The sequence below is a fragment of the Coenobita brevimanus genome, chromosome 26 (genome assembly GCF_032717465.1).
Source record: "Coenobita brevimanus isolate Jiangsu-jjx chromosome 26, ASM3271746v2, whole genome shotgun sequence".
Classification (NCBI taxonomy): Eukaryota; Metazoa; Arthropoda; class Malacostraca; order Decapoda; family Coenobitidae; genus Coenobita; species Coenobita brevimanus.
The window spans coordinates 44,296,487-44,319,383 of NC_136979.1; the positions used below are offsets into that span (position 1 = coordinate 44,296,487).

The 22,897-nt window shown below is 40.7% G+C and overlaps 1 protein-coding gene across 1 annotated transcript in view; it reads left to right on the forward strand.

The window, feature by feature from the left end:
• Nucleotides 1-22,897, forward strand: part of LOC145394206 (transcription factor E2F3-like) — a 114,457-nt gene that overhangs the window by 63,300 nt on the left and 28,260 nt on the right. The window contains exons 7-8 of the mRNA XM_080268195.1: nt 5,827-6,051; nt 18,301-18,502. Of these exons, the coding sequence (XP_080124321.1) occupies nt 5,827-6,051; nt 18,301-18,502 (427 nt within the window). The remainder of the gene's footprint in view (nt 1-5,826; nt 6,052-18,300; nt 18,503-22,897) is intronic.

Here is a 22,897-nt window from a genome sequence, read left to right on the forward strand (position 1 = left end):
GAAAATATTATAACCAATACTAATTCAAAAATAAATTTTCTTTTCAGGTTACACTATGATAGTCTCTATTCTCCTTTCACACTTTCCTGTAAAATGTCCACGCCAGTTTTTCTATACGGCGTGGTGTTCTTTCTGACTTTTTCCTGCCGGCTTCGGCTGGAGGGTTTGGAGGGCGGGGGAGAGCCTTCTTCTTTGCTATCCTTATCTCATTCTAGTAGTTCAGTTACTCTTCTAGGAGCTGCCTAGCATGGGCCAACCGGCCTACTGCAGTTATCCTCTCTTCTTATGTTCTTAAGACAAAGATCAGTGCCTCATTCAGGATATAGTAAAGGGAAACTAATACAGCTAGTGAGAAACTCTTGAACATTTCAATTTACTGGATCAAGTTGAGCCAAGTGATTGCAAGATTGTAGGTGAATTGAGACGGACTGTTTGTGTTAATGGGAAATTATTGGTATTCCCAGATCCCCATTTATTAACAAATTGGGATGATAACCCATTTCCTATCCAGTCAGTAAAATGTCTCGAGCATATTGCATGGAATCTCGTAGCCTTCCATCCTCCATTCCATTTACATCTATTTTCCCAATGCTTTCATCGTTTTGGTTCCTTCTTAGCTGAGGGAAATTTTGCCCAGCCTCTAACCTCAGCCATAGAAGGATACTGATTAGCATTTTTCTTGAATCCGACGAACAGCCTACCACTGCACGTTCAAACACAGGCATCTTCACTCCAAATGCCTGAGAATCGCTGTGTTTTTGTCGACGGTTTGAGATTTATCCCTAGAATGACAATGGTGCACCTGGCAGCATGGCGGGGAACTACATGAAGACACCAGAAATTCCTCATTTCCTATCTTGGCCAATATACAGGGTGATTCATGAGTTTTTCCTTAAACGCTGGGAAATGCAAGCTTATGCAATTCTAAGCATAAAATACTCTATAAGTATAGGCATTTAATGTAATATTTTACAAGTGGGGAAATTTTTAAATCTGACATATGTGAGCGGGAGGCGGGCGGGCTGGTGGTAACCTTCGCTGTGTTTGCCAAGTTACTCAACTTTCTTTTAAATTTTACTCGTCATTCTTATTCTGGATTAAACTATTCTTTCATTAATCGTCAGTGTGTGAGTGGACCAGCCGAGTGACGATGAAAGGTAGTGGTGAGGCAATGAGGTAACTGTACACCTGCCACACCACGCTCACCACTATGCACAGCAGTTACCTCGGAGCAATTTTTCTCTGGTTTTGACTTTTTTTTTTCCACACCACCCCTGAGGTAAAAGTCTAGACACTTTTTTAAGAGGTTTTCACGGGAGGCCTAACCTTCTTGCCTTTCCATGCGTTCAGCTGTGGCTCCAACTCCAAGAAAATAAACTTTGTCCTGGAGATGCTGGTAGAAGTGGTAAAACACTTTTGCATCTGGGCTTCTGTTTGGATATTTCCGTCTGTATTCTCTTGCTGATGCTTCAGCGTTGCCATTGCAGAACCTATAGATAACAATCATATCTGCATACTCCATGTTTGTAAAAGTGAATGGCATTGTAGCAAAATGTGGGTGAAATGCGTCCGTAGATTAGGCCAGCTACACTTGCTAGCACTTGATGGGAACTGTCAGTCTGAGCTCTGAGGTACCTCATCTTGTATCACTGATATGCCATGGTTACTCCTTCAATAGAAGATTTATTTGTCACTTTAAAGTGACACACTTTTCTGTGTAGAACAATTACTTACCTGACGATTAATGAAAGAATAGTTTAATTCAGCATGAGACCAACAAGTAAAACTTAAAAGAAAATTGAGCAACTTCGCAACACAGTGAAAGTCGCCACCAGCCTGCCTGCCTCCCGCTCACATGTCTGTCAGATTTGAAAATTTCCCCACTTGAAAACTATTATATTAAACACCTATACCTATAGAGTATTATATGCTCAGAATGGGGTGCTTCTGAAAAGCCTAGTATTCTGCTAAATGGCTCCATGATTTGGACAAACACATTCCCCATGCTGTTTAAAAAACAAAATACTTTGTTAAATACCTACACTGCTGTGTGATACTGTGAAGCACAGTAATGTCATATATCTCAATATAAAATACAAATAGAACACGTATATATGACGTAGCGTGAATTGTTTATATATATCATAAACGGAAATTGAAATATCATTGATGGCATGTGATTGCAACTTGCTCTTTGAGTGGCCTTATATTATTTAATTTCTGCTACATTTAGTGCAAGTTAGGTTCTGAATACATTGCTTGTTCAGACTGTAAATTATGCCTAGTGAGTATTTTGACTCATTCAGTCTCTGTTTGGGCAGAAATTTAATGTTAAGTAAAAACTGGCTGTTCTAGAATGTGTGAAAGGGCCTTAAATTGGTATTTATTAAATTTCCTTACAAATTTTGCAGTATTCACACAAGGATGGCATGCTTTTATTAATTTTAGATCATCATCATCATCATCATCATCATCATCATCATCATCATCATCATCCGGACCTCCCTTGCCACCCAAGGGCAGGGTGAGGAAATATTAGATACTACCTCTTTATATATATGTTGAATAATAATAATAATAATAATCTGGCCTTTTGTTTCTCAAAAGTGCCAGTTCTTCCTTTGGGATTTCACTAGTGCTTGACACCCATACATTATTTTTTACAATTATAAGAATTGTGACATTTCTTGTATATAATACAAGCTACATCATATATACATGAAAGTGGCAATAATTAAACCCTATAATCATCCGTCATAGTACTTCTCTCCAGGTCATAGCATTTTGAAAAAGAAGGGCTTTCAGCTGTCTCTTAAAGGATTCAACAGTAAAGTGTTGTCTTATGGACAATGGCAATCTGTTATATAATCTAGGGGCTCTATACGCAAAAGAACGATCAGAGAAAGATGACTGGTGGATGGCTCCTGGCTCATCAAGACGCAAGGAATCATCTTCACTACGTAACATCACACTCGGGCTTGCCGACGGGAGTTTTAACAATTCAGCAAGATACTTTGGTTCACCAAACTTAAGAACCTTAAATGTAATAAGACAGTTTAAATTCAATTCTAGCCTTTACTGGTAACCAATGCAACTCAGTCAGAAACGGGGTAGTTGAGGTTCTTGGGGGGAGACCAAAGATAAGCCGTGCTGCCCTGTTCAACACAGACTGAACTTTTGTTAGTATATTATTTGGAAGACCAACCCACAGTGAATTACAATAATCAACACGAGACAAGACAACTGCATGGACCAATGTTAAGAGGCATCGTCTATTCAGGAATTTTCTCACAGTGTACAGATTTTTGATATGCAAGGTACACCCTTTCACAACCTAATTAATATGTTTTGTAATTTAACTTAGAATTAAAATAAACACCCAGATTTTGAACAGAACTGACTGGGTGAAGCTGTGACACGCCAATGTTCAAAGCCAGGGCATTGTCAGTGTCATCATCCCTTCTGTTTCCTCTGATGATGATGATCTCAGTTTTACCATCATTCAGCTTAAGTTTCCTCTTAGCCATCCAAATCTTAATATCAGACATTAGAGATTCAAACTTTGTCTTAGTATTGTTCATATTTGACATCTTAACCTAGAGCTGGGTGTCATCAGCATAAAAATGATAGGACACATCATGAGCATCAAGTAGAGATGATAAACTACTTGTGTAGATACTAAATAGAATTGGACCCAAAACTGATCCTTGAGGGACTCCAAATAGAAGGGGAGCAGAATCAGAGCTAGCGTAATCAACAACCACTCTCTGAGATCTGTCCGACAGATACGACTTAAGGAGCAAAAGGGCACTATCATGAACGCCATAAAAATACAGATCGTTCAACAATAGTTTATGATCTGCTGTATCAAAAGCTGCAGACAGATCCAACAGAACTAGGAGAGAGGACATCCCACTACAAGTGTTTGCCACCAAGTCACTCTGAATCCTTGTTAGTGCAGTTTCAGTTGAATGGTATTTTCTGTATGCTGATTGAACAACTGGAACAACTCTGTTGTGTTCCAGTAGAGGTACGAGTTGATCAAGTATGGCCAGCTCAATAATCTTGGATAGAAAAGACAGGTTAAAGATGGGACGATAATTTGTCATGCTCTCAACATCAGGGCCAAGTTTCTTAATTAAGGGCCTAAGCAAAGCACGTTTCTCAGACTGCACAAAATTACTTTCTAAGAAGCATCTGTTTATTATGTTTCAGATAAAGTCTGCAGCGTGCTCATACACATCAGGTAGTTGTGACGTTACATGGATCGAGTGAGCAAAATGTTTTATTAAGTTCTCTGATATAACATTTGACTTTGTCTACATCCAGCGGATGAAATGTTGAAAGCAAATGATCCCCGGTGCACCGTGGCTGGAAGTCAGCTGAGTATGCTTAACTAGGAGAACTGCTGTCTAAATCACTTATAATGCGAGATACTGTATCTTACTTGTAAAATATGAAGCAAAATCAGAAGCTAATTGGGTATCAGATGCAGAAGTGGGTTTAACAATTACATTCCTCTGGCCAACCAAATTGTTCATAACTGCAGACAGGTTTTTTTTTTTTTTTTTTTTTTTTTTAAACCACAAAAATCAAGTTTGTTTTGATAATACCTAGCCTTTTGGGCTTTTACAGTGTGAACGACTGCTCTTCTCGCAAAAACATAACGCAAACGAGTTACTTCGGTCAGCTGCAAGCGCACTCACGTTCTGCCCTTCTACGTTGTCTACGCAAAGAATTAATGGATGGACCATACCACGGAGAAGCATCACGTACAGTGATTGTTTTTACTACCTCAGGATAATGATGGTCAAAAACTGACCTAAGCTCGTTGTTGTAAATATCAACCAACTCATCAGAAGAAAGACCGGAAGAATCAGTGGAGTTTAAATGTTGATCAGTTTCAAGACACATCAACTGACGATCAACATTCCTGTAATTTCTGAACTTAATTACCTTTTTATGTGAAGGGGATTTCGGGACATCAAAACTAAGAGTGATCAGAGCATGATCAGAGATGAGGGGGTCAAATGAGTCAACCTCCACATCTGATACGTGCCAGCAACCAACAGGGAACAAGACCAAGTCAAGGACATGTCCTGAGACATGAGTTGGATTACTCACATGATTGAAAAAATGTTCAGGGTGATCAACTCAAGGAATTCTGAAGAAAATGGTTTTGACTCTGGACTGTCAACCCAATAATTGAAATCACCACAAACAAGAAGTCCTCCAGGTTTAAGAGAAAACTCTTCAAGAAACTGCCCAAACTCCTCCATAAAACCCCGATCTCTGCCCGGATGATCTGGTCGATAGACAATTGCAATTCTAATGGTATTCTGATGGAAATTTATTAATACTTCCATAAATTCAAATGAAGATGGGGTCAGATCTGAGTCAATGAAAGAAACATTTGCAAGTGCTGCCAAGTAGATGAGTGCTACACCTCCTCCTGGATAGTCAGCAGCAGGCCTAGGAATACTAATTATAGAATGTGTCTTAGGCAAAGCATTACATATAATATCGATATCAGACTCCTACAACCAGGTTTCAGTCAAGCACAAAATGTCAAGCTCGTGCTGATTTAGAGTTTCATAAAGACAGTATGTATTTTTCAGGTTTGACTTGCGAGACAGAGCTAGTAGAAATCTGGGACAAGAGTTGCATGAATGACTCTGGCCCATTTCAGTGGACATGCTGTTGATGGCTTTCTTTGGTTCTTTTCTTTATTTTCTAGACCATATCTCACCCCACCCTTATACAGGAAAAAAGATGAGGATTAGGATGACTTAAATGTTATATTATCCTGTACGGTATTCTTTGCAGAGTTGTATACTTCACCTGAAGAGTGACAATGGGCCCATTGAAGTGTATCTCTCAGAATCTGCCATAGACAGTCCTGCAAAGGAGAGCCCTGTCAAACAAAGTCCATTCAAAACTGGTAATCAAATAGCAAACTCATCAACAAGGACAAAATTGAGACCAACGCGGACAAAGGCCAGCAAAGCATTACAACAGACCAGTAGCATTGTCTTAAAAACACCAAAGAAGGTAAGAAATCCTGTATATTTTTCTTAGGTTTTCAATATCCTGAATAGCTTGTATGATGTGGGAAACAAGGTCCTGTGATTTCCCCAGTGTTATTGTGCCCTTACACTGTATTTTGCATAGGGCAGATGTGTATCCTTGCTGATGACCTTTGATTCATGTCTTTGCAGTTGAGCAGTGGTTTCCAGTAGTGTAATGAGTCCTGCCCAGCAGTGGCTCTCCACGCTGCTTGATCTCTGGTAGCCTCCCCATTCAGTCCCTTAACCCTGAGGTCCTTGACCCAGGTCTTTTTCAGTTTGTCTGTCACAGCCCAACCCCCAGTTTTCAGACTTCTCACTTTCTGCACCAGTTGTCATTCCCATCCTCTCCACCTGCCCAAACCATCTCAGCTCCTCATCACAACACCAATACACTCCAGTCCCATCCCTCCTCTTAACTCTTCCATTCTTAACCTAGTCTCCCCAGCCCTCATATTCAAGGATGCACTGCATATCCACCTCTAATCATTGTCATTTCAATACATTTGAGTCTGCCCAATTCTTACAACCCTACAGCATTATGCTTTCAATACATGCTGCATACAAGGATCCCTAACAGAGGGAGAGCGCAAGTAACAGCTCCCTGAACTTCCCCCAACCACTCTGCACTAGTCACAGAACTAGGTCGAGCCCCACCTCTAGCACGTAACATGTCTTGCAAGTAACAAAACTTCCACATGCACAAGAGACTCACCAGCAAGATTCAGTCCTCTCATGCCTGACTATGTCTACATGCTCTTCCGAACACACCACACATATGAAATCCGCGTTATCTCAGAGTCTACCTCAAATACCACTACATCTCACATGCACCCACTTATTGCAAACACTGCTCAGGATGGAATTACTTCCCACGCCATTGTGGCAAACCGCACGAGGCCACTCTCCCTCTTCTTTGATAGTACCATCACCTTTGTTTTATCATCATTTATTTTCAAACCCTTGTGTCCCATTCCATCTCTGCACTTAAATCTTCCCCTGCTTTCCTGTCATTCTTTGTAAATAACACTAAATCATCGGCATGCAACATCTCCCATGGGAGTCCATTCCTGGTCATGTGAGAGGGCCTCAAGCATTGTTATAAACAGACAGGAGCTCAACACTGACCTGCACACCACCATTCACTGAAAACTCTGCCATCCAAATATCCATTGGCTCTCATATGGGTCCAAGCACCCACATACGAGGTTTGTTCAGAAAGTGTCTGACCTCGGAGTCTAAAAAAACAAGTACAGTAAAACTTCGCTGTAACGGACTAATTAGGGCCTAAGGCATTCAGAAAAAAGCGAAATTCCGACAAAAGCGACATCCGGACTTCCCCCTGCTAACCTGGCCTTTTCCCAATACTGTATATCAGGCATTAGTCTGGATTGCACCAACGGTTTTTAATGTTTTAATCTGTGTTCACTACCATTGCAGTACTTTACTGTATTATACATTGACTACAATAATCAAATGGTATAATATATTTGATAATAATGTACAGTACACTGATAGACAATACTTTTATTTACCTTAATGTGATGAGCATAGCTGAAGTGGTCAGGCAGTCCGGGCTGCTTGTTTTTTTTTTTTTTTTTTTTTTTTTTTTTTGGGGGGGGGGGACTATTTCCGATATATAAGAATTTAGTCCGGTTGCTCTTTGATTCCGATAAAAGCGAATTCCGGTCTACAGGTATTGAAGTTCGTTATATTGAGGATTTACTGTAACTAACCAGTTGAGCTAGGACACTAATCTCCCTCCAAGTAGGTTCCTTCTGACTTGACATACGTAGCCCAGCGTTTTTTCCTCTGCCTGAAACATTTCTCAAAAGTCTGTTTTGAATACCTCCTGCAGGTGCTTCGTTGTGATCTCCTCTCTTTGTCTCCAGTTGGGAACCCGTCAGTGGAGATTTTAGTTTGGAGAATAAAGAAAAGTTGCATGAACCCATGTCTGGTGAGTAGGGAGCCTGCTGAACCTGCGGGATGTGCTCAGCCAAAAATTCCTGAATCAGTTGAGAAGAATTGACAGGGGCATTCTCTTGGTGCAGCATCCAACTTGCCACTTTCCAAAAGTCTGGTCTTTTCCGCCGAAATGCATCCTGAAGATGACTGATAAAGCTGAGATACTTTCAGGACAGTCAGGCCTCGGTAACTCGAACTAACTGGGGGGGGGTAACTCGGTCCGAGTTATGCAATTGTCTGACCTACACGGGTTTGTACTCTAGATCCGCATGAATCATCACATTTACATTCCTACAAGTACTAAGGCACACCAAAGGACAGTATATGTAAACTACCATAAGACATCTCTTAACATTACAGTAAACCCCCCCCACACACACACACACACACACACACACAGTTCGTGAGGGTTGCATTCTAACGGCCGTAGTCTTAAACTGTGGGAAGGCGTTCACCTTGCCCTATCCACATCTTTTGGTAGTCTTAACACACAAAAGGGAGAGTGTTCCCCGGTGAGCAGGAGAGGATTACCACAGCTAGTACTGGAATCCGCGAGGAGTCTTATAGCACCCCTTCGTCATATTATAGCAGCCTTGTGCAAAGAAAACTATGCAGCATTTCAAAAATCCTATGATGTGTGTGTTGGGAATTTTAATTTAATGATAAAAACATCGTGTAAAGAAAAAAAATATGCGTTTAATATTTTTATAGTTTTAAAAGACTTCACCACTTCTCCAGGGATGGTTAATTTACGATGAGACAAAAACAAAGATGAGATACTGTATCCACTTCCTTTTATTTCTCAATTTTTCTACCAAGTTGTTTATCAGATATGGTGCATGATACTTTTATAATTAGTGTGATTAGTATGTGAAATGATTCCTACGGTAAAGAAAGGCTGAGTGCTACCTAAACAGATGACTAGTGTACAGCCAGTTGGTTTGACTCACCCGCTGCCGTCCCCTTCTCCTCCACTGCCCCACCTCACTCGCCAGCTGCCTTCCCCTCCACCTCCACAGCCCCACCTCACTCACCTGCTTCACATGGCATACCTGCAACCCCCACAATAATGACTGTTGCTGCATTCTGCAAGAAATGTAACATTTGACAGGCCATATATTTCTTCGTCAAAGCCTGGAATAATACAACACTGGCAACCATTAAACAAACGTGGTGCGGTGGGGGCACTCTAAGTGTGTTGCCATGCCTTTGAACCCCTGTTACTAAAGTCCATCAGGCCTGTTGTCTACTGTTGTTACAGTGACTGACCATATTTTTGTTATTGTAGCTATATCTGTAGTGTATGTCTGAAAACTTTTCCCTTTATTATGTCTCCAAGAGTCAAAAATTGTCAAGGTATGAGGGGGTACTGCCCATATGTAATTTTTCCCATAAGATCATGTATTCACAGTGCGCGAGAACCAGGACCGCCTATCCACTCACATACTGTGCAAGCTTACTGTATTTATATGTTACTTGATACGGTATTTCTTTATTTCATTTAAATTAACCCAACTTAAATCAGTATAAATTTTTCACCATACTTAGTTCGAGAAATAAGATATTCTATACCTTATTTGAGAATTCTCTACCGATGTCAGGTTGTAGGATATGGGGGGCTCCTCTGTCAAAGAAAATACCAATGAAGACTCACAGTCTTAGTCAGGTGATCTTGATAGTTTATTTTTAAACACACACACACACACACACAATGCTTATGGTTGTAATATATATATATATATTTTTTTAAAATTTTTTGAAGGTTGAATAAACTTATTTTATAAGGTTCAGTGTAGTTTCTAAGATTCAATAAACTTGTCTTTTTATTACGTTCACTTAACTTGACCAAGTAGATTACTAATGATTTAGCAAAATGGACTTTTTTCATGTCCTTGTGCATTTTGCATATTGACCAATTAGGTTGCTTATGATTTTGCAAGAAGACCAAAACCATGGTCCTTTTATAAAATGCCTAGACATTTAAGGTCATTTTTGCACATCAACCATGGTTTTTTTTTTTTTTTTTTTTTTTTTTGCTAAATGCCCATATATTTACAGTCAATTTGCAGTCCCGGAGGTTTGGAAGTCAGGTATAATTATTCCCTTGCACAAAGGAAAAGGGGAAAAAGAAGTGTGTGGTAATCATAGGGGCATTTGTCTTCTTATTATAATTGACAGAGTTAGAGAAAGAACAGAGGAATTTAGTTGGAGAAGAACAGGGAGGCTTTAGGAAGGGAAGAGGTTGTGTAGATCAGATATTCATTCTTAGCTCTTTAGTGGAAAAGTTTCTAGAGAAGGGAAAGAAGTTGTATGCGGCTTTCATGGATTTGGAGAAAGCATATGACAGGGTGGATAGACATGGATTGTGGAAAGTATTAAGAATATATGGAGTAGATGGAAAGTTGTTGAATGCTGTGAAGAGTATGTATGATGGTGCTAAGGCTGCAGTGCGTGTGGATGGTGAACTAAGTGAATTTTTCTCTTTGGAGGTTGGGTTGAAACAGGGATGTGTCATGTCTCCATGGTTGTTCAATCTGTTCATGGATGGGGTAATAAAAGAGGTACAAGGTAGGGTAGTGGATGTTGCAGTGGCCCTGGTGAGAGAGGATAGTGTTTGGAAACTCCCTGTACTGTTGTTTGCAGATGATACTGTGTTGTTGAGTGAAGACAAAGGGGAGCTGCAAGGCATGATGGATGAGTTTGGGAGAGTGTGTAAGAAACGGAATCTAAAGTTGAATGTAGGGAAGAGTTAAGTGATGATCTTTGAGAGAGGTGAAGTCAGTGAATGTACAGCGAGGTTGGATGGTGAGGAATTGGAAAATGTGAGTACGTTTAAGTACTTGGGTAGTGTGATGAGTAAGGATGGAGGTTTGGAAGGTGAAGTGCTTGAAAGGGTACAGCAGGGAAGAAAGGTTGCTGGTTCTTTGAAAGCAGTGATAAGAAACAGGGAAGTGAGCATGGAAGTGAAAAAGTTATTACATGACAGTATTGTGATACCAACTCTAATGTATGGAAGTGAAGCTTGGACGTTGTTAGAAGGACACAAGTCAAGAGTGAGAGCAGTGGAAATGAGTTATCTGAGAGGAGCCTGTGGAGTCACATGGAGAGACAGGCTGACGAATGAGGATATAAAAGAGCGTTGTGGTCAGGATGTGATAGGAAGTGTTATGAGGAACACACTGAGGTGGTTTGGCCATGTGGAGAGGATGGAGGGTGAATGACTGATGAAAAGAGTGTATGTGAGTGAGGTGGAGGGGGGAAGAGGGAGGGGGAGGCTGAGGATGAGATGGAGGGATGGGGTGGAGAGGTATATGAGAGGGGGGGGTGTGAGTTGGGAGCAGGGCAGTGAAATGGTGGGGGACAGGACGACGTGGAGGTGATTTGTTTATGGCCACCCCAAACGGGATTGAGGCATCTGGCAATAGATAGATAGAATTTGCATATTGATCACAGGTTTGGTCTTTTTGCAAAATGACCGGGCAGTTTGCAGAATAGCCAATTTTGCAAAATGACTAACATATATACAGTACACACACATATATATAGAGAGAGAGCCTCTGTGGTACAGTGGTAGAGTGTGCGTTTTGCACGCTGGTGAGCGCGGGTTCACCTCCCGCCAGAGTTGTAAAAACTTTGGGAAGCGTTCACAAAGCCACTTTGCTACTTTGGCGGACACATGGGGTGCTGTGGTTGAACCAGTGTCGCATACTAGTATGCTTGCACCCAGTCGGCTTAAGGCGGGTCGATTACACTTGGTTCACAGACTACACACACATCCAAAGCCACTACAACACTACAGTCACACCACACTCACAAGCACTTCTCACCCTACATACAGTCTCTACCAGACAGTCTAAGCCACTGGGTAGAGATACAGTGGCTGTATCATCCCTGATGAGATATACAGTAATATATATATATACACACACACACACACACACACACAAATATATGTATATATTCACAGTAAAAGTCCAATTATTTGGTAGATACGATATTTTGGTAGTTTTGGGAAATAGTCCCATTTACGAAAGTCTTTGATTGTTTGGCAGATGTTCGGAATCATCTCGGCAGTCCAGGAAGTGTTATCTGCGATTTGTAGGCCTACTGTTTAATTACACTTGTATATGTTCTCTAGTTTATATATTTTTCTGATTCAGGTATAGTACTGTATAGATTATAATATTGCACAATATCATACAGTACAGTAACCACCTCCGCAAATTAGCGAGGGTTACTTTCCAAGCCCCCTTGCTAATTCTTGAATTTGGCTAATTCTTGATGCCTTCCTGAAAATATTTACCACTGATATTGTAATGCATTACTCATAAATATATGTTGCTTGTTAAATCTGTTTCCCCCATTGTTTGTAGCTGTACGGCTGTGACAGCTCTTGTTTCATTCCTCAGCATAATGGTAGAAGGGACTGTCCTAAGTGTTTAACTAAACCTAACCTAACTGGGTTAACTGTACCCAACAATACCAAATTTAACCTAACATAACGTCGGAAACATGCATAAATTGGAGAAATATGAATTGGTAAGGTCTTTCTGATGAAAGTTAACGTACATTTAGCGCTCATTCTTTTGTTCGTTTTTGTGTTTATATGTGAGAGTATATTGATGGAAACAGTAATGTATTCCATTAACCCCTTAATAACCCCCAGCATTGAACAATCCTATACAGTACTGGTGTCATTGACGACGTGTTAATGGGAGCTAAAAAAAAACTGAGCATTTATCTTACCTACATGTGGCTGAATCAGTAGAGAGGCGGCTTGCAGTCCTAATGGACCCAGGATTGAATCCCGGCTGGGGCAGGGAACAGTTTAAGAATTTGAATTTCCTAAAAAGCCGACTTTCCTGATCTACCAGATGACCTGCCGACGTCGTAAAAATACCCCCGCTAATACCAGTACACCAGTCCTGTATGAGACAGACCTAGCATGTATTCAATATGGACGGTGGGTGTTAGCGCCGAAGTGGTGACATGTGGAGGTGTAGGAGGACTACTGGGCCTTGGGATAGGCCATTACCCCCAAGAAATAGACCCTAAGCCTTTGCCCAGAGTCGGACACGTAAATATATATACAGTATATATATATATATGAAAAATCACACGTGAAAATTGAATATTGTGCAAATTATGAACCTTGCAATTGCGCAAGGTACCAGTACGTCGTCGGGACTGGCAAATGCAAAATGTTGCTATGTATCCATACGTCGACGGGACGTCTCGGTTTTAATTTACTGGTGAGCCTGAATCCAAAAATAATGAAATCTCTTCCTCCTCACATAAAGCAGAGACTAAAATGCTTTCATTTCCAAAAAGACTTCCTATGTTGACTATTTATATGGGTGTTTTGTGTGTCATCATCTTTTGTGCTGGTACAACCTTCACCCAAGCTATAGATGGATACCAGTTTTTCTATTGTTTTACAGTCTGAAGTCCAGTGACTTGAAGTTTTGTGGTGCCGCAATACGGTTCAAACTGTTCTGCCTTATGCCTGCCCTCTATATTCTTAATGTAACACTTGGATTTTGTGTGACCAGGATTTACACAATAGTAACAGAGCGTGTTACTTGAGTTTAACCTACGAGGTGATCTTCCATGTGCCGACCAATGTCTACTGAGACTTTGGCCGTACTTTTGCACCGCTCTATTACCTGGTGTGCGGGAACGAGTCCTTGAGCTAACTTGACTATGTGTTTGTTAGTGAACTGGATGAGATTGTCTCTGGTCCTTGCCAGGACTTGAGTTATTTATCCCTGCTACAATTTCTGACACTTTGATCCCTGTGATGTATCAATCACACCAGCTTTGCAGCAGTTTAATTCCACCTCATTAATGAAATCAAGTAAACACATCCCCGAATTATATGGGATGGTCTTGGTGATTTTTTTACATCCTGTCAGGAAATTTGCATCAGGACTAACAATTATGTAGTCAAAGATGTCAGTGACATGCACTGGTGACACAACCATCATGTGTGACCCAGTTTGAGTTTTCTTGGCTAGATAACAAAGTTTTCTTAATAGTGTTTATATCCAAGGGGTGGTTGAGGTTTATTGCTCTTGTAATGCCACCCAGGGATGAATGAGGCTGGTCACTCTCATCTTATATGCCAGGACCAACTTTCCTAGGCCTGGGCTCGTATGCTTCTCATGGGGCAACGTAGGATTAGATGATGGATGGAAATATCTGCTGTTGTTTCTCCTAGATCTGAGCCTGAGTGTTTGCCTTAGTAGGTCTACAATTTTGTGTGATTCTGGGGTTATACCACCGAGGAAATTCTTGCCTCCAGAGAATTTTCTGAGAAACGCTGTCGTAAATTGCTCAAATGGTGAAGATCTCAACAGCTTGTCCGACTTGAGCAAATTACCAGCTGGGCATTGTTCTTGGTTTATTCTAGTTGAAAAAAAAAAACAGCTATTTTTCCTTTCTCATCTGTAATGTGTCTCCTAATGAAATATTGCAGGCACTGTTCAAAAAGTGTGTTTATGTTGATCTTGTTTTTCAGTACCAGAGAATTTTGGGAGTTCATTGTATAAAGTTCACAATCTACATCTGAAATATCTGACCAAGTGTCATCATTATTTACTTCAGCATAAATTGCATCTGTTTGCTGTTCTTTATCTAGTATTTGTTTTGTTTCCTGAGTTTAGTTTTCTGCTTGTTCTTGTGTCTCTGATGGTGTTTTGGAATTTATATTTTGTTGATCATTTTCTGGTTTTTGTGTCAGGGTATTCATCACTGCTAATTCTGTTCCATCAGGCACTAATTTTGGTACTTTGCTTAGCATAATGGGATTACACACTAAACTACATTCTAAATTTTTCTTGATTGCTCATAAAATTGAAATTATAACTCTGATGGTGTTTTGGAATTTATATTTTGTTGATCATTTTCTGGTTTTTGTGTCAAGGTATTAATCACTGCTAATTCTGTTCCATCAGGCACTAATTTTGGTATTTTGCTTAGCATAATGGGATTACACACTAAATTACATTCTACAGTTTTCTTGATTGCTCATAAAATTAAAATTATAAAACACATACGTCAGTGTAACCTGTGTAACTGTCTCACTGTGAGGTTGGTAATATTTAAGTCAATGAATGTATATACATATAATTGCTTGGTTTGTTAACTAAGTGTTAGTATATTATGGATAGTTATGTAGGTGATGAAGTGTTAACCTGTGGATTGCACAATTACCATTTTTTATCCCACCCTGTGGTTGTGCAAAAAAATGAAGGATATATATATATATATATATATATATATATATATATATATATATATATATATATATATATATATATATATATATATATATATATATATATATATATAACTTAAACATCCAGGGCATCATCTGGTGAAAAAAATTAATAAATAATCTCTCTCTCTCTCTGTCTTTGCATAGGGCCATGTGTAAGTTTACGAAGGGGAGTAGTGAAAAATTGAACTTTTTATATATATATGTAAACTTGAAGATAAACATCCAGGGCATCATCTGGTGAAAAGAAAAAAAATCTCCCTCTCCATCATTGCGTAGTGCCAGGCGTAAGTTTGCATAGGGGTGGAGTACTTAGCAGTGATGCACAGCCAGCACAGCCTGAGCTGTGGCTCTCAATCCATGGACTAACTAATACAACCTTGGTTAGAATAAGTCAACTCACTGGAACAGCAGAGGAGGTACAGTTGTGGTGTGAGGTGTGGTGAGGGAGGTGTTGTTGTTGAAGATTGTTGATCCAGCTCAACATGTCAGCATCATTTGGTCATCACATCTGGGGTCAAGACATTCACTAGCGACTCCCTGGTGGTGGTGATGGTGGTGGGAAAAGTGATGGGGGTCGTGGAGTAGGTCAGCTGTGCTGTGCATTACTCATGTGCCACTTCACTCACTCTCTTTGTTTGCTTCTTTTTCTTCTTCTTGTATGTTTGATTTTCCTTACTTGTGGAGATTAAGTTATAGGGTTGTAGAGTTGTTGATAGACATTATTTATCGGGTTGTAGAGTTGTTGATAGACATTATTTATCGTTGCTATTGTTTCTCGTAAATCATGGAGTTGTGGATGAGGTGGTTAGGAGTGATTAGGGGTGAAGTTGATGCTCCGCCAGCTCACTTTCTCTGCTTTTCTTGTATGTTTTTTGGTTTGTTTCTGTTATTTGCGATTGAGTGTCGTCACCAAATTGAGCGTACTGTAGTTGGTTCATTTACTGCTGTTGTTTTACCGTTGTAACAGTTCAGGAGAGTAGTCTGCTGCGTATTAACTCGTTAGACATGGCTTGATTGTAGTCGTAGATTATTTTGAATGTAATATGTACAATGATTGTCAGTGTGCGTAGTTTATCGTATAAACTCGTTAGGCTTGGTTTGATTGTAGTTGGTTTGTTGTTACCGCTAGTCAGGTATACCCACTAATGTTTAATAATATTCAGCTTAATCCTGCATCATCCTTGAACATGCTTGGGGTTTCATTTACTCGGGACTTATCTTGGAAAGATCATATTACATCTCTTGTAAAATCTGCTTCCAAGAGATTGGGTGCACTAAGCCGACTCCGCTCTTTCTTTACCCCTGCACAATTGTTGACTATACAGGGGTTTTATCCGCCCCTGTGTGGAGTACAACTCTCATGTGTGGGGAGGTTCCCCACATACAGCTCTTCTCAATAGGGTTGAGTCAAAGGCTTTTCGTCTCATTAACTCTCCTCCTCTTACTGACTCCCTTCAACCTCTGTCTCTTCGCCGCACTGTTGCATCTTTATCTGTTTTCTATCGCTATTTTAATGGTCACTGCTCCTCTGAACTGTCTGCTTGCATTCCTCCACCTCTACGACGGGTGCGTAGCACCCGTCTGGCAGCAAACTCTCATCCCTTTTCTGTCCAACTCTTTAATGCAAGAGTTAACTGTTACTCCCAGTCTTTCATTTATGCAACAGGTCAGCTCTGGAACTGTCTCCCTCTGTCTGTATTTCCTGCTGCCTATGATCTCCAGTCTTTCAAACGCAGTGTGTCCAGGCATCTCAAAATGATTGGATCTTGAATTTGGCTCTCTATTGTATTTTGTTTTTCTCTTGGAGGGAACTGTTACTGCAGGCTCATGGCCTTTGGTTCCTTCTTCCTCGCATATAAAAAAAAAAAAAAAAAAAAAAAAAAAAAAAAAAAAAAAGTAGACATAGCCAAGGAGAGTAATTACGGTATATAGAGACTGTTATCTGGTTGTATTGTCGATGGGAGTGGCACCAGGAGAGAGAGTAATGGTGAGGCGTTGTAAATGATATCAGGGTAGGACTTCTCGGTTCCGTTATCCTCTTCGTATTTTAAGTGGGATGATGAAGTAGGCAAATTTGGGTCGATGGAGTTTATTGTGAGAGTTCCCATCCATCCATTGCCAGACGTCACGTATCCCAAACGGGGTGGTCAAGGGCTCAGAGTTAACTGTTTTACAGGGAGGGGCACCAATCCTCCACCAACCCCACCCGAATTGTGAGAGTTACTTGAATAAAAGCTAAAAGCTTAGCATGACCTGTAGCAGTTTGTGCTAGCTGCTGTCCTCCTACTTTACTCTCACTCTCCTACTCCCTGTCGCTCTCTGGGAATCTCTCCCGCTCTTTGATGAACTCTCTCTTGTTCTCTAACTTTCATGCATGTGATACGGGACTTGTATCCCCCTCTGGCTTCCGGCTAAAGTGTGTGTGTGTGGGGGGGGTCGGTCATGTTTCCGGCACATGATCAGGGGTGTTTGGCATTCTTGATTAGTCTAGGCAGTGGCATGTGTAGTTGTCTTTTCCTGGAGAACTCAGACATAACTACCTGTTTTACTTATTGTTACCTACAACTATATAGTTACATACCATTGTTACATAGTGTATTGTGTTATGACATTATGCCTACAACGCCATGATCCCTTAATAGGTGGCTGTTTGTCTGTGAGGTAATTTTTTTTTGGCAGAATAACACTGCATCCATACATCATTTCCTACAGCTGTTAGTTAGTGGGAAAGCCACGTCTATTAAAACCCGTGGTCATTTATCATCTCTCTCTCTCTCTCTCTCTCTCTCTCTCTCTCTCTCTCTCTCTCTCTCTCTCTCTCTCTCTCCCCCCCCCCATTTTCACAATACTGGTGTCTGTCATAGTGAGGGTCTGTTGTAGTTTATTTTAGGTATTTATTTTTCCTGTACCTAATCTTTCGTGGTAGTGGTGATGGTATGGTGAGCCAGATATACCTGTTAACAAGCAGCCTGTCTCCCTGATCCCTAGGAGCCCGCATCACCGGGGGTGTCCAGTATTAAAACAGAAGTACCTGATCCAAGTGAGTCAGATGGTATGGAGGATGCCTTAGGGAGCTCGTCAAATCTAGACCTGGATGATGAAGGTTTACGCAAAGCTCTCATCATGGGCTCTGAGGACTTGGGACCTGTGGGGGGTAAACTGCAGCTACAATTGGAGGATCAGACTGAAGGTGGGTGGCAGGGCCTGTGTTTATATCCAAGACTTAGCTAGGATTCTGGGAGGTTGAATGATGTTATTGTGTGAGGGTGAGTGGTTGGATGGGAGGGGGGGGGTGGGGGGGCATTTTATTTTCCATGCTTTTTTCCTCCAAATCCTTGAAGAGGGTTGAATCATGATGATTCTAATATGTATCAGCTTTGTCATGTCACTGTACTTTAACTTTAACCTGATTTTGGTTTTATTGTAAGGAAGATATTTCTGGAATTCCCAAATTATAAGTACTTGAAACATTCAGGATCCAATTTGTTTTCTTGTCAGAACTTCCCAGGTCATGGAGAGGGATGCCTTCACATGGTGGCATTGATGTAAGATAGCTGCCTACTGCCTAGTTCTGCAAATGTCCCTCATCTTCTTTCTTAGCCCCTTAAACAATGATGATGGACTGCAGGAGGAAGGAAATTTCAGCTTGCAATCCTCTTGGTTCACATCCAGATTGATTTGGGGCCACAACAACAAGAAAATACCAAGTAGATAGTGACTGTGTCAGCTAAATTACAGTGCCCAGAAGATTAGTGATAGTCTGAATTGAACAGTGAGTCCAAGAGAAGCTGTAGAAAATAAGGACAGGTTTTTGTGTTAGTGCTGTGGCTGCAGGAACTATCACTGTGGTATGCTAGAATAATCCATATCACAGTGTTAGTTACCTCCAGGCATTGTGCTGGAAGCTACTCATATTCATTGCTACCATGCATCATTGATCCTGTTGACTTTCATATGAGGAGACCCCATTTCATAATTGTGAAGACAAAGGCAGTGAAGGATTGTGTAGTAAGTTTTCACCATTTGTGTATAACCTTACCCTAACCAAATCTTACTTCACCCAACCCCACCTTAAGCTACATCCTCCTCGAAAATGAGTGCTAAAGCTGACTGTAGTCAGACATTTGTGGGAAAGGATGTGGCAGCCCCTCTACCCAGAATTTATTGGAAACATAATTTCTACAGCACAAAGGAAGACAATTCTGTATTGTATTTGTTTTCTGCTCTTCATTATGTAGGAGGAAATTCAAGATGAAAATAGAGGAAGCTCTGGGTATGCTAGATGAGTTTATGAGTGTCTGTATTCTCATGGGAACAGGATACTTTCTAACACTTATTCCTTAGCAGTTTATATTTCCATACCCTCATCTTTAGTTGGGGGAGGGGAAAAATTTGGTTGGTGATATTACCCTAGGCTCATCTGGATGTGAACCAGGTGAGTTGCAAGATGGTAGATGAAGCTTTGGTTATGCTGGATCTGTTGGTGGTGTGTGATGCTGTATTCATAGCACCAGTGGATTCAGCATGATCCTTGTCTTCATACACATCACCTCTTACCATCAGGCATCCCTTTCTCCCATGCTCCAGGAAGCTACCTGTTTTTCTCCTGTTTATTGATGTTCTTTTTAATGCAAGGAAGAAGGAATCAATGGCCTGGAGCCTACAAATTGTTCCCTCCAACAAAAAAAAAAAAAAAAGAAACAAGATAACAGAGAGCCAAGTTCAAGATCCGTTCATTTTAAGGTGCCTGGACACACTGCATTTTGAAAGACTGGAAATTATGGGCAATAGGAAACACAAAGGGAAATAGTTCAAGAGTTGACTTGTTGCATAACTGAAGGAGTGAGAGTAATGGTTAACTCTTTCGTTAGAAAGTTGGACAGAAAAGGGATGAGAGTTTGTTGCTGGACAGATGCTACATGCCCTCTGTAGTGGTGGAGGGATGTAAGCAGACGGTCCAGAGGAGCAGTGACCGTTGAAGTAGCGATTGGAAAGAGACAAAGATGCAACAGTGCAGCAAAGAGACAGAGTTTGAACGGAGCCAGTAAGAGGAGGAGAGTTAATGAGACAAAAAGCCTTTGACTCCACCTTGTTGAGAAGGGCTGTTTGTGGGGAACCTCCCCACACATGAGAGTTGTGCTCTGTGTGGATGAACAGAACCTGTTTTATAAAAGTCATCAGCTGTGCACAGGTAAAGAAGGCATAGATTAGGATTGGCACTCCCAGTCTCTTAGAAGCAGATTTTACAAAAGAGGTAATATGTTCTTTCCAAGATAAATCCCGAGAGAATGAAATCTCAAGTATGTTTGAAGATGATGCTGGATTGAGCTGGAGATGGTTCAAAATCAGATGGTATTTTTACCCCTATCAGAGATATGAGCCAAGTCAGACAGGTGTGCCATAGCCTCGTACCTTGTTTGTTCACATCCTCTTCCATCAGCAAGCACCTGTAGAAATTCCCCAAGAGTCAGACCATTATGGAGAGGAGTATCATTATAGATGAAGAATTTGAGTGATAGCAACAGATTTCCACGTAAGCACATGCACCTAATGCTGCAAAATAGTAACCATTTGTCTGCCGCTCAGTTAGATGGAAAAAGAACTTAACCCCTCCATGGCTGACCTGCTGGAATCTGTTTGGACCCCATGCCAGCACTGATTTTTTAAAGTTTCAAAAAAAGAAAAATAATAATAAATAGATAAATAAAATAAATAAATAAGTACCCCCCCCCCATCCTGTGCTTTGCAACGAAGCATAAAAAATTTAGCAAAGTTACTGCAGTAATTCCGGTGAGACCTTGCCCCCCTCCCCATCAGTGGTGTTGAAATGGTTTGAAATGACTAGATATGTGTATTTTAACCCGTCACGTCCTGACCACTTTCACACCTCCAACACCCCCCAGTCCCGACTCCCCCCCCCCCCCCCCAAAAACCTTCACTTTTGGTGAGAAACATCGCAAATTCATAGAGAAATCGCTCACCTGAGGTTTAAAATACTTGATACAGGTAGGAGTATCTCCTTACCTTACGGGGTTTTCTATCAGGCTGGCTGCAAAGAAACGAGTTCTGTGGGAGGATAACTATTCCACACCACTCCTAAACGGTATTTATTTATTTATTTGGTATGAATTTATATGTAGTACGAGAGTATATTGGTTTTCAAGCAGTAATATAGGCATTATAAGCATTGTTTCACTCACTAACTCATCACCATTCCTGACCTTCTTTTGCCACATTACCTGATCATCATTTCTGACTGTTTCTTCCTCTGATGCTATGTAAACTTTGTCCTCCACATTGTCATCGATTGGGGAATCCCTCTGGCCCTGAATGTCTTTATTGGCCAGGTCACTGGTAACAGGTGAATTGCCGAGACAATGGTGTGGGTGGGGAGGGGGGAGGTTATGCAGTGTAAGGCATTGTCCCTGCTTGGCATCTTGTAGAGGAATAGAGGAAGGTGTCCCGTGTATACGTACGAAAAATCACGCGCAAAAATTGAAAATTGTGCAAATTAGGGACCTTGCAATTGCAAAACGTACCAGTACGTCAACGGGACTGGCAAATGCAAAATGTTGCAACGTACCCATATGTCAATGGGACGTCTTGGGTTAAAGTATATCAGTACATAATATGAGAGGTTTCATTTAAGAAACTAATTATTAATTTATCATTTTTCAGTGCTTATTGTGTTTGTTATAGGATCAAATTATTTTTGTAGTATGAGTGGTGAGAGATTGTTCTTTTAGACTTAACCAGATAAAGGTCCTCCTGTAAGTGTACAGCCTGACCCTTGGCAATAAAAAGGTAAAACCTGTGCTTCGCACAAGGAGATTGGCAGTAAGGGAAGGGAGGCTTTTCCACCCATCCAAGCATTATGTGAACACGGAAAACTTCGCTGAAATGCCAGTGAAGGGCAAAGAATGTGTAAAATAATCCAGATCAGTACAAAGTAAGTGAACCTGTTGGTCAAAATACCTAAAATACGAATTTTTTCACAAGTTTTGATGTTTTCTTTATTCCATCCATCATCCAATCCTACGTTGCCCCATGTGGAGCATAGGAGCCCTGGGCTAGGTAAGTTGGTCCTTACATTTAGCCCGTCACGTCATGAGGTTTTCCGCACCTCCGACATCCCCCAGTCCCGAGCCTTTTTGGAAATTTTTTTTTTTTGGCTCAAACTTCCGCTTAGGTTGAGAAACAAAGGAAAATCACCAAGAAAGGGCTTACTGTGGTCTATAAGTGGTCAGAACAGGTGAGGTCCCCAGCGCCAGGTATCGTATTCTTTTATGGACGTGTCAGGCGTTCACGTTTTCTATGGTATGGAATATTGGGAGAAACAACACACAACACCTCCATATTTATTGAATTTGAACTAATAAACAATAACAGTAACAATGTAATGGATTTCAGACACATATATATGAAAAATAAGCATTGTACCATTGAGCGAGCATAGCGAGTTAGGTCCGAGTCGTAACATGCTATATGCTAAGTTTCTTCAGTCAACATATCATTTTTTCTACTTGTATACTTCTATTTCAATGACATTTTACCAATTTCAACTGTTTGTAAGTGTTTTCAGATG